We start from the raw sequence: 11,833 nt of genomic DNA, 5'->3' as shown, positions 1-11,833 counted from the left end.
AATTCAAAGTGTCGGTAATGACCTTTAAAGTCCTGCATGGCATCAGACCAGAATACCTCCGGAACCGTCTTCTGCCGCACGAATCCCAGCAGCCAATGAGGTCCCACAGAGCTGGCCTTCTCTGGGTCTCGTTGACTAAACAATGTCATCTGGTAGGCTCCAGGGGAAGGGCATTCTCTGTGGCGGCCCCAGCCCTCTGGAATCAACTCCCCCCAGAGATCAGAACTGCCTCCACCCTCCTTGTCTCTTGCAAATTACTTAAGACCCACCTATTTTGCCAGGCATGGGGGAATTGAGACATCTCCCCCAGGCTTTTATAGTTTTATTTATGGTATGCGTGTGTTGCATGTTTTTTAAATTATGGGTTTTAAGATGCTTTTTTAAAATTAGATTTGTTTACATTGTCACACTGTTTTATTATTGTTGTGAGCTGCCCCGAGTCTTTGGAGAGGGGCGACATACAAATCTAATAAATTATTATTATTATTATTATTAAGTCCAGGGACCTCCACTGCCAGCCCAGCTACCTCCTTGAGCAGCGCAGGCAGGGCTGTTGACCTACAGCTGGGAGGCAGGTAAATGAGCAACAAGCCCACCGGAACCCCTAGGTCCAACTTCACAAAGAGGGACTCAAAACCTGCAATCTTAGGAGCAGTGAGTCTGCCTAGGCAAACTCTATAATAGCCAGCCCCCCTCACCTTCCATGGGGTTGTGGTTGGGCCAAACCTGAATCCCAGCTGGGCAAATTTCAGAAAGACGAACTCCTCCCTCTGGGCCCAGCCAGGTCTCCGTCACACAAACCAGGTCGGCCTCCTCTTCCAGGATCAAATCCTAGATGAGGAGAGCTTTATTTACAACTGACCTGGCATTAAGTAGCAGCAGCCTGAGCCAAGGGCCAGGATTTCGCTCGTCACCAGTATCCCGTGTTGAGGACATGGGGCCGGAACAAGGGTTCGCTTTCAAACAGTGAGCTCTTGTTCCCCGAGAGCGGCCTACCCCATGTCTCCTGCCATATCTGCCTATCCCGAGCAGAACCGGAATATTTTGGCCCTCCACCACCCCAGAGACAGACTCCCCCATCCCTCCGGCCTCTACGTCGCCAGGTAAGCTGACCTTTCCATTCATAACATTACTCTCATTCATATCATACATGAATAGAAGAGAGCAGTTACGGAGGTATTACAAGAGATAAGAGAGTTCACCGGTGGTTGGGTGAGGTTCAACTAATAAGGGCTGCTGATAAATGGGCAGCGTGCCAGCCTCTCAGTGTGGAAGATTATCTGTTTGTTGATTTGCCTCCACTCTCTGGATTCTCCAAGGACCCTGTGCTGTGATATCTGGACTCTGAACGTAAATCATAGTTAACCGTGTGAGTTAAACCAAAGTCTGAAGGAGTGTAGCTGTGACGACTTCACAACTACTTGTTAACTGCCTTCAAGTCTGTTTGTTTTACACATGAGCCCTTTGACTCCAAAAAGAGGGTTTTGCTTCTATTTTCTGTGCATAAAGAATGTATTGTTGACTTTTCATGTGTGTGTGTGTGTGTGTGTGTGTGTGTGTGTGTGTCTGTTTTGGCTACTTTTGTGTTCAATTAGAGGCTCGTGCCAAGAGCTGGCATAAAAACTACAGATGTTAAAAACATATAAGAATAAGGTATAATTAAAAAAACAAAGACCTTGACCCTTCAGAGAATGACCAGGATTTTGCATATGTCCACAGATATTGTCTTTTCCTTAATATTTCACTTCCTCCTCCTTCTCTTAAGACTTTAAAAACAGAAATAGAATAAGAGGAGATGCAGTTATCATGGTCATAATCTCTCTGACCCACAATCCACAACTGTCTCTTAGGGACAGAGTTCTGCCAGGGAACACGTAGCATATTGAGGAGAGGACAGAAGACTCTCAATATAAGGTGAGTGGGGGGCTGTAGTTCGTTCTATATCCCCCTCTTCCACATTGGTGGAAGAGGAGGGATATAAGCCGTAAGTCAGCTTTTTCATTATTGTTGTAATTTTGGTCACTAAATGAATGGTTGCAAGTTGGGGAGTATCTGAAATACAATTTGTGGACCCATTTAACATCATAGGTTTTCCCAATTGGCCTGGCTGGACATCTTTTTTACAATTAAAAGTGGGGCATTGGTGGCTTTTCTCAGCTGCAGGTCCTCCCATGCCAGGCCCAGGATTGAAAGAAGCCCCCTCCTCAAGACTGGCACCAACCTCCAGCATGATTTCTCCCCCCCCCCCCCAGTAAGCAGTTTCACCCCAATGGACAGAAAACATCAAGAGATGAAACAGAATCTAACTTTTATTTCCCCCCAAAAAATAACAGCAGTGATACGAGGCACCTTGTCCAATTTACAGCAACCCAGGCAATACTCCAAGTGAACACCGATGTGTGTGTGAGAGAGAGGGGGGGGGAGGGAGAAAGAGACGGGGGAGGGAGAGAGGGGGGCATGAGCGGAGGCATTTGGAAGCAGAGTCCTGGTGGGGGTCTGGTCCTCTCTCCCTGTTCAGGGCACAGGATGTCCTGAGTGAAGTACCCCACGCGTGTCAACAGGTAGAGGGGGCTCCTTTGCCAGCAGAAGTGGGACCTCCCTGGAAGAGGGGAAACCAGTGAGGGGAAAGGTGAGCGGAGGGCACTGCGGAGCAGCTGCAAGGAGGGAATGGCAGGGACCCTCAGGGGAAAGCCCCTCCTGTGGGGCCAAGGAGGCTGGGCTGAGGAGGGGACTGGGGTTCAGGGGCAGCACCCCCATTCCTGCCAAGGCTCTGGGAATCTCTCCCCTCAACCGGATACAGAGCTCCCTGGCTCCATCTCTCAGGTTTGGGGGGTCAAAGGGGATTCTTCCTCCCTGCAGGCCTAGGATGGCTGGGGGGCATCCACCTGGCAGCCCCTTCACCTTCTTCTCAAAGTTGCCTTATTCCCTGGGAGGGAGGGAGGGAAAGTCTCTTGAGGGGGGGCAGCATCCCCACTGACATAGATGCAAGTGCCAGAGGTGGCCGGCAGTCTCCTGCCCATCGGCTTTGCATCCCAGAAGGGAGTCAGGGGAGGGGGCAGAAAGAGCCCCCAGGCCACAAGCATCAAGAGGAGGAGAAGTTCCCCCTCACTCCCAGCAATTGAGTCCCTCCCAATGAGCCTCTTCCTCTACACTGAGGAGGGGGCTCTATCCACTGAATTCAGCCATTCAGGCATGCCCCCCTCCGGCCTCGCCACTCACCCGTCCTAGAAGAAGTCCAGCGCCTCGTCAACCACATAGGAGGAGTCCTCAGCTTCGGTACGGGCCTGAGAAGGGGAGAGGGGCGCCTGGTGCTGACCACCCGATTTTTTACCTAGTGGAGGGGGATACACTTCATGTATCTGGTTATCAGCACCACTACTCATATCTCTGGACCATCCACTGGATATCTGCCCCCTCCACATTTCCTCTGTGCATCCTTGCTAACTCCAGGGTTACTCTGCACACTTAACAGAGCAACACAAACATCAGGGGTCCAGATTTGGGGGTGGGAGGAGACGGCAGAAAAATCCCTGCCCTAGTGCAGAAACAGCTCAAGAGGGGAGCCAAGGAGGTGGGGAGGGTCTCCTTTGAGGGCCGGGATTGCTAGTGGACTGGAGGATCTCCAGGGCTACCTCCACATCATGGTAAATGAACGTGGGCTTCATGTTGTCCATGGAAGGGGCTTGTGGACCAGGGTCACTCCAGACACAGTGTGTGAACAAGACCCTCCAGCCCAGAACCACCCCGATTCCTTCGAGAGCGTCCCAGGCAGGGCCACGTGGCTGCCTGATTCAACCCCCCGACAGCCCCTCCCCCAACTCCTGCTCACCGTAGAGAGACTGGATTCCTTTGATGTCGTCTTCATGCAGCTGTAAGTCGGCCTGGTAGACGTACCTGGGGTACATCAGGGCTCCCCAGATGCTGGAGTGTTTCAGACCGAGCGAATGGCCGAACTCATGTGCCGCAACAATTAAGAGGCTGTAATCTGGGGTTTCAAAGTGACAGCAGAGGGAATTAATTAATTAATTAATTAATTAATTAATTAATTAATTAATTAATATAAGTTGAAAGGGACCTTGCAGGGCATCAAGTCCAATCCCTGGGGCCCCTGGGTCATCCTCTCCCCTCACCACCCTTCCCCCTGCTGAGGAGAGCACCCCTTCCCCTAGGCGACATGTGGGGACATGCAGACTTCAACTCCCAGAACTTTTGAGCTAGCGTGATTGGCTGAGGAATTCTGGGAGTTGAAGTCCACAAGTCATAGGGTGCAGTGATTAGAGTGAGCATTGGTGGTGCAGTGGTTAGAGCACAGAACTGCAAGATACTTCTACTGCTCACTGGCTGCCAGCAGTTCAACAGATCGTGGCCAGCAAAGGGATACGGCAACAGTGGATGGAGTGCCGCTAACTTCCCTCTGAAATGGCACCTATTGGTCTACTCACAGTTGCATACTTTCCATCAGGAGCTGCAGCAAAGGATGGGAACTCACCCTGCCTGTCGCATGGCACTCGGGCTGTCATCTGACAGGCTCAGTGTCATTAATGGCCGAGCTAGTCGAACCCAGTGGGTGGGTGTGCTGAACCCCCTCCCCACCAGCTTCCCTTGGGGGGCCAGTGAAAGGAGCTTCCCCCCTACCTCGGCCAGGGCAAAAAAACCCCTACTGGTCTGTGTCGAAGTCGCTGGTGGTGGCACACCAGAACCTCCTGTCGGTCCGTCCCTCCCTGAACCGGGAATCAGGAGGACAAAGCTCCAGGGCCCAGAGAAGATCCAGCCAGAAAGGGGGCCCACTCACCATCCTCACTGCCCAGTGTCCAGAGCTCATCTTCATCAAAATGGGCATCCCCACTGATTGGCCTTTTGCCAGGATAGAAGGCATGGGCCAGAACTCCACCCTCACCATCAAAAGTGTCATTGTCACCGTGATCTGTTGTGGGGGAGGGAAGAGAGGTCACCATCTGAACAGGAATTATATTATTAATATTATTATTATTATTGTTGTTGTTGTTGTTTTAAATTATTATTATTATTATTATTATTATTATTATTATTATTATTATTATTATTATTATTATTATTATTATTACCTGGAGTTGGAAGGGCCCTTGTAGGTCATCTAGTCTAAACCCCTGCTCAGGCAGGAGTCCACACACACACACACACACACACACACACACACACACACAGATATATATGTAAAATATTTTTGCTGATAATGAAAAGGAAGGGAGACTACAATAGATCTACTTTGGGCTTATTAGCCTTCATCAGGTAGCCACACCCTTACTGGAATTTGAACCAAGGGCCTCTGGCTTGTAAGTCTTAGCCATTAGGCTACAGGCTCATCCCCCATATCAGCTTGTACCAGGGGAGGGTTATGTGTGATTTTTTTTTGTCCAGTCACCCTGGTATATTGAAGGAGCATCACAGCTTCCTTTTTGCCTCTCGGCCCCACCAGGAGTCAAATTCCACGGCAGATAAACTTTTTTGTAGCTGACAACTATAATCTATAGGTGTAACATAATTTTACTGATAAGGAAAAGGAAATGAAAAATTATATACAATGGTACCTCTACTTAAGAACTTAATTCAGGAGGAGGAAGAAGAGGAAGACGTCAGTCGCTGCTGAAGACAGAAGGTGAGGGGAGGGAAATCAAAACATCCAAAACTTTAAGGCTTTTTTTTTTTAAAAGGGACTCTGAGGCGGCAAGGAGGAGCACGCACCTCCCATACACCCGGTGCGAGGCTGCCTCCCATACGCTGCGCCAGAGAGAGGAAAACCCAGGTGGGCGAGAGGGGGGAACCTCCCGCTCCTTTGACCAAAAGGCTGCTGCTGCTGCTGCTCCCTGCTTCCTCTTCCTTCCCATGCTGAAGGGCTTCCCTCTCCTCTCACTCACTCCCTTTGTAGCCGTTGCCTTTCCTTCACTGTGGTGACTCCTCGGTTTGGCTGAAGCTGACTTGATTCAGCTGGGGTGAAGCGCCCCCTATTGCCTTTCCACACCCAGACGCTCCAGGAGGCAACTTGCGCCGGGTGTATGGGAGGCAGCGCAAGGGAGTCACCACAGGGAAGTGGTTTATTCCCTCTCCAAGTGCCCAGAGAAAGGGAAATGCTTTGTTCTCTCTGGGCTGCCAAAGCCTCCTTAAGCGCCACTGAAAGGCTCCTCTGGCAGCCCAGAAAAGCCCGAGGTGGCCGGGATTGAAGGGGGAATGGCAGGAAACTGGCCGGGGACATTTTTCCGGGCTCGGGTTCTCAAGTAAAAAAGGTTTCTTGAGAAGAGGCAAAAAAACCTTGAACACCCAGTTCTTATCTAGAAAAGTTTAATATGTATTTACATATTTTTGCTGATAAGTGAAAAGGAAGGGAGCCTGTGATAGATCTATTTCAACCTTGCTATGTATCATCAGACAGACATACCCTTACTGGGATTTGAACTTGTAGCCTTCTGCATGAACGGCAATTCCTTTAGGCCTGCAGATAGATGTGAGCGGTGTGATCACAGCTGCCCCTCCCCCTCACCTCCGGTTACAAACTGGATGAGAATGTCCACCTCCCCATCCTGCTGGCCAGTGAAAGTGAGGGGCGTCACCTGGCTCCAGACATCAAAGGCTCGGACGAAGGTGTCATCGATGGTGGAGCGATTCAGGTCAGGGGAATAGTTGACCACCCTGTGGAACAGTGGGGGAGGCTCAGAGGCTTAAATCAAACCCCACCTCCAGACCCCCTCCTCACACACACACCACAAACACACACACACAGAGGAAAGCACAGGTGTGCCTGGAGGAAGGGCAGCCTTCCCAAGTCTGCTGTGCCCCCCCAGGAGTCTTGGGGTCCCCTCGCTTGCAGCCTGACACGGGGCCACGAACACACCGAAATTGCCCGCCAGCTCACCGGTACGTGAGGTCCGTGTGGTCCCACTTGCCCCGCCGTGTGGCGTAGCGACCCACGTCGGGGACCCCGCAGCGGGGCGCGCGGATGGCCGTGAGGGTGGCGGCGTCCAGCTCCCCTGTTTCCGGCAAGCCCAGCCGCTTCTGCATGGCCTTCAGGGGGGTCTCCAGCATCATCTGCGCCTCAGGGTTGGTCGCCTCCAAGTACCCGTAACGCTGGAGGTAGCGCTGCGGAGAGAGAGGGAGAAACGGGCGCTAGCGGGCAGGGGAAGGGCTCTACGGTCTAGCGGCGGGTGGGCCCTGGGGTTGACCCCCAACCCTCCTCCTGGGACCGGATCGCTCGGATCGCCTCCACAGTCCCCGGGAGTCCCTGGCGGGGCTGCCTTCCCACAATCTGACCGGGGTCGGGCGAGCGGAGCGCACCGCCACTTAAGGCGCCCGGCGCCAGCGGGAGACTCGAGGCAACCGGGCGCCCCAGAGGGACAGGGCGCCCCTCTCGCCCTCTAGCCGCGCTCGGGCTCTCTCGGGCTCCGGCGGAGTAGGAAGGCGGGTGTGTGTGTGTGTGTTTGTTTCCGTCCAGCGGAAGCGCCGCCGGAGCGCGCAGCTCGGAGACTCACGGCGGCCAGCTCCCGGTCGCTCAGGGAGCTGAGGGCGTCCCCGGGGAAAGTGATGACCACGGGGCTCTTCTCTTCCGTCGGGGCGGCCCGCGGGCAGGGCAGCGGCGGGAGCGCCAGGAGGAGGAGGAGGAGGAGGCCGGCCGGGGCTGGGAGGCTCATGGCTGCAGAGGGTCTCGGGCAGGGCGCGTCTCTCCTTTCCGGGCTCTGCGGGAAGCGCGAAGCTCAGGCGAGCACAGCCGTCTGCAGCCCGACTGCCGGCGGGGCCCTTTATGGTCGGCGGGGAGGGGGGAGGAGGCGGGGGGGGGAGGCTGAGTCTGCCGCGGTCCCTCCCCCGGTGGAAGAAGGGCAGAACCGGCGGGGCGCTGCCCCTTCCCCGCCTGTTCTCACCAGGAGACGCGAAAGGCGGCGGGCACCAGCCAAGGGGTCCAAGAGGGCGGCCGTCCGCCTCCACAGGGGGCTCGGAGGCCGCTACAGCTAGGAACCCCCGGCCCTCGCCGCATCTGCCTCCCGAGTCCTTCGTGGGGTCACCCCGGAGTCCTTCGTGGGGTGACCCCGGAGCCCTTCAGGCGCTGCCCCACTCGCCCCTCCCGCCCTCTGATATTTATGTACTACACAGGGCTACCAAGAAATACTTTTTCTGACCTTGTACTTTTCTTTTTCTTTTTTTGAAAAAAAAAATTATGGGTTTTAAATATATTTTAAAACACAAATAAATAACAACAAAAGACAGACAGGTTACACAAAAACATCAGCAGCAATGACAACAAATTATAATATCAGCAAACATTCAGTATTTCTGCATTGCTACATCCGATATTTCATCAAGTCCTATAATAATATACATATGAATGTATTACAGTAATATCTGTATTATTTCATACAACCACAAAATCCCTATTCAAGTCATTCATATTCACATATTAATTGTCTTTATTTTACTAATCTTTATATATCTTTTGTAATTTTTATATTTCTATGTCTTGACTCTCAATCCATCTGTGCCATTGTGTCCATATTTCATGATACTCAGAATCTTTTTGGCCCCTTAGTTCCATCGCCAGTTTATCCATTTCAGAAAAATTATATATTTTATTAATTACTGCTTTTTCTGAGGGAATTTTTCTATTTTTCCAATATTGGGCAAAGGCAATTCTGGCCCCAGTTGTAGTATGAAATATTAGATATTTATCGGCTTTACTATATTGCTTTTTTATCAATCCCAATAAGAACAATTCTGGTAAGAATTCTATCTTTCTTTCTATTCTCTCTTGTAACCATTTGTGGATTTTATCCAGAATTTTTTGTCTCAACCACCACATGTGAAAGAAACTGCCATTGTTTTTTTTTACACTGCCAACAATTTGGGCTCAATTTGGGATATATCTTAGCATTTTATAGTAATTTTCCTTATAAGATACTGATTTTGATATTTTTAAATTTCTATTCCATATTTGTTCCCAGTCTGCCAAGTGAATATTGTAACCAGTGTTCTGTGCCCATGTCACCATAGGCGCTTTTACCACATCTTCAGGTCTTTCATATTGTACTATATATTTTGGAAATAATTTTATTTTCAGGTCCAGTTAGAAGTTTATCTAATATAGGTGTTGTGTTTATCCCATGTCCCTTCATGTCCTTTTTATACCTGGATTGTATCTGACTATATGGCCACCAATCAATAATTATATTTTGAGCATCCAATTGTGCTCTAGCTTTTAGTTTCCCAGTCCGGTCCAATATATCTTTATAGCTTTTCATTTTCTCTAAGTACATTCAGATACATTATAGCTTCCATCACTGATCACCAGTTTGGTATTTTATAGTAATGCTTTGTATAAAAATTCTGCCCATATTATAATAATTGTGTCTCCGATTGTTTCCTGAAGTAGGTGGGATTTTCCCTTCATTCCTGGTTCTAGGTCGTGTCCTTCTAATGTCAAAATTCTGTTGTTGTTGCTCAAATGAACCCAATCTCTAATCCAAGCCAACGTTGCTTCAATTGGATGTAATTTCCAATCTGGAATACCAAGACCTCCTCTACTTTTGGCATCTTGTAAATCGGTCTTTTTTATTCTTGGTTTTTTCTTTTGTCAAATAAACATTTTTGCATTTTTGTCTAAGGTTGTAAAATATTTTCTCTCTAGTTTAAGTAGAACAACGTGAAATAAACACAATCATTTTGGGAGTGTATTCATTTTAATTATTGCTATTCATTCCAACAGTGATAATTGTAAATTCCCCCATTTTTTAAAGTCCAATTTTTGTACCTTGTACTTTTCTGAATCATTTTTTTGGGGTTTGATTTAAAAAATGTCTATAGTTTCTCGGTAGCAGCTACAGTTTCCAGTGAGCAGCATCGTTAGTATAAGGGATAGGAAATATATTGGCCACATTAAGAAACATTGAAAATGCATGAAATGACATCATAACAAAAATGCTTCCATATCAGAAACTTTATGGGATAGAGCAAAACTAAGCATATTTTTGGAATCAGCACATCAAACTCCATAGAACTGACATGTTACCTTTGCTGATGATTTTTTTGTGCTGACCACTTCTATGCCGTCCACTCCCGATGGGACTCAGGGCAGCCTGACAGGGCAGAGGGGATGGGGACCCTCAGAGGGTGGGCTGGGACAGGAAAGGGGTCACCTTGGACTGCTAGCTGGACCAGCCTGCCTGAGCCTCCAACGGCCTCCAGCTGCCTGGGTATTATTCTGGCCCAGAGCCTCCTCTTTGTCCAGCCAAGCTCCCCCAGAGTCCCTGGGAGAGCGCTCAGAGGCAGCCCCTGCTCTGTCCTGGGCTGGGGGAGAAACTCCCGGAGCCCTTTCCTTCATGCCTCCCTCCGTCCCTCCACCAAGTGGACATAAATACCTTAGAAAGTGTCCAGCGATAGTTTATGAGAGGAGCCCCCCACTCCTCTGCCCGCAACAGAATCCCCTACGGAACCAGACTTGAAATGCTGGGCTTAGAAAGCTGAGAACTACGTCGCCTTAAACACGACCTAAGCAAAGCCCATAAAATCATCTGCTACAACGTCCTTCCTGTCAACGACTACTTCAGCTTCAACCACAACTACACACAAGCACACAACAGATACAAATTCAAAGTGAACCGCTCCAAACCCGACTGCAGGAAATACAACTTTAGTACCCGAGCAGTGGATGCCTGGAACTCCCTACCTGGCTCTGTAGTATCGTCACCTAACGTCCAAAGCTTTTCCCTTGGACTGTCCACTGTTGACCTCACCCGATTCCTAAGGGGTCAGGAAGGGGCCTGCATAAGTGCAGCCATCCACCCCCTGTCCTAATGTTTGTTTATTTGTTTATTATCAATTAGACTTCTATGCCGCCCTTGTCAGTTGACTCAGGGTGGCGTTTGCCTCTTATTATTACCCATCTCATGTACATAAACAGCATTATATCTGTGTATACCACCAATGCATTCTTGATAAGAACAACTATATTAAACCAAGTGGGTGGTCACCCCTCTCCTGGACAAAGGACGTGGCACCTGGGGCAGCTGGCTGGTCTGTGAGGGGGGCAACCCTGGGCGCGTTTACCAGGACAGACAAGGAAGTTATGGGGCATCCTGGATGGTGGGGGTTGCCCTGCTTCTGCCCTGCAACCTGCCCTCCCAGCCAGCTCCTCCAAAGCCCCAGGGGGAGGGCAGGGTAGGACTGGGGGACTTTAGCCCCTTCACACCCCCGTCCCCTTGCTGTGGACAAGCCTGCCGGCTGAGGCCTTTGTGGCCATTCCAGAAAGACGGTGGATTGGGCCCTCAAAGGGAATTCTTTCTTGTCCTGCCCTCAGGAGAATAGCTTGACTCCCTCTTCTTTGGGGCAGCCCCTGAGATACTGGAACGCTGCTATCATGACTCCCCTGGTCCTTCTTTCCATCAAACTAGCCATGCCAAGTTCCTACAACCTTTCTTCGTATGTTCCAGTCCCCTAATCCTCTTTCTGGCTCTTCTCGGTGATCTTGACACAGTGGACTTGGCAAAATGCAAGACACTCAAATCCCGTGGGCTAAATCTATTTATTCAAAACATTTAGATAATATTTGGTTGGATAATATTGATTCACCCGTAAAGCCCTACATGGCATGGGACCAGATTACCTATGGGACCGCCTTCTGCCACATGAGTCCCAGCGGCTGGTCAGGTCCCACAGTCAGCCTTCTCCAGGTCCCGTCAGCCTGACAATGTCGTCTTGCGGGGCCTAGGGGAAGAACCTTCTCTGTGGTGGCCCTAGCCCTATATAATGAGCTGCCCCCCTGGAGATCCACCCTGGCCCCACCCTGCTTGCCTCCCGTAATCTTTGAAAGACCCACCCG

General features: G+C 50.2%; 1 protein-coding gene across 1 annotated transcript; it reads right to left on the bottom strand.

Annotated features, from left to right (window-relative positions):
- Nucleotides 1-2,293: 2,293 nt before the first annotated feature.
- Nucleotides 2,294-7,744, bottom strand: LOC139163542 (interstitial collagenase-like). The gene is made up of 7 exons (XM_070744374.1): nucleotides 7,500-7,744; nucleotides 6,887-7,110; nucleotides 6,515-6,663; nucleotides 4,793-4,924; nucleotides 3,830-3,985; nucleotides 3,220-3,331; nucleotides 2,294-2,599 (listed from the first exon to the last, which is right to left on the bottom strand). Exons 1-6 carry the CDS (start codon nucleotides 7,656-7,658, stop codon nucleotides 3,225-3,227), a joined length of 927 nt encoding a protein of 308 aa, XP_070600475.1. The 5' UTR covers nucleotides 7,659-7,744; the 3' UTR covers nucleotides 2,294-2,599; nucleotides 3,220-3,224.
- Nucleotides 7,745-11,833: the final 4,089 nt, after the last annotated feature.

This window comes from Erythrolamprus reginae, chromosome 3, assembly GCF_031021105.1.
Source record: "Erythrolamprus reginae isolate rEryReg1 chromosome 3, rEryReg1.hap1, whole genome shotgun sequence".
In the NCBI taxonomy this organism is placed as follows: domain Eukaryota; kingdom Metazoa; phylum Chordata; class Lepidosauria; order Squamata; family Dipsadidae; genus Erythrolamprus; species Erythrolamprus reginae.
This window is presented reverse-complemented; position numbering and strand designations above follow the sequence as displayed.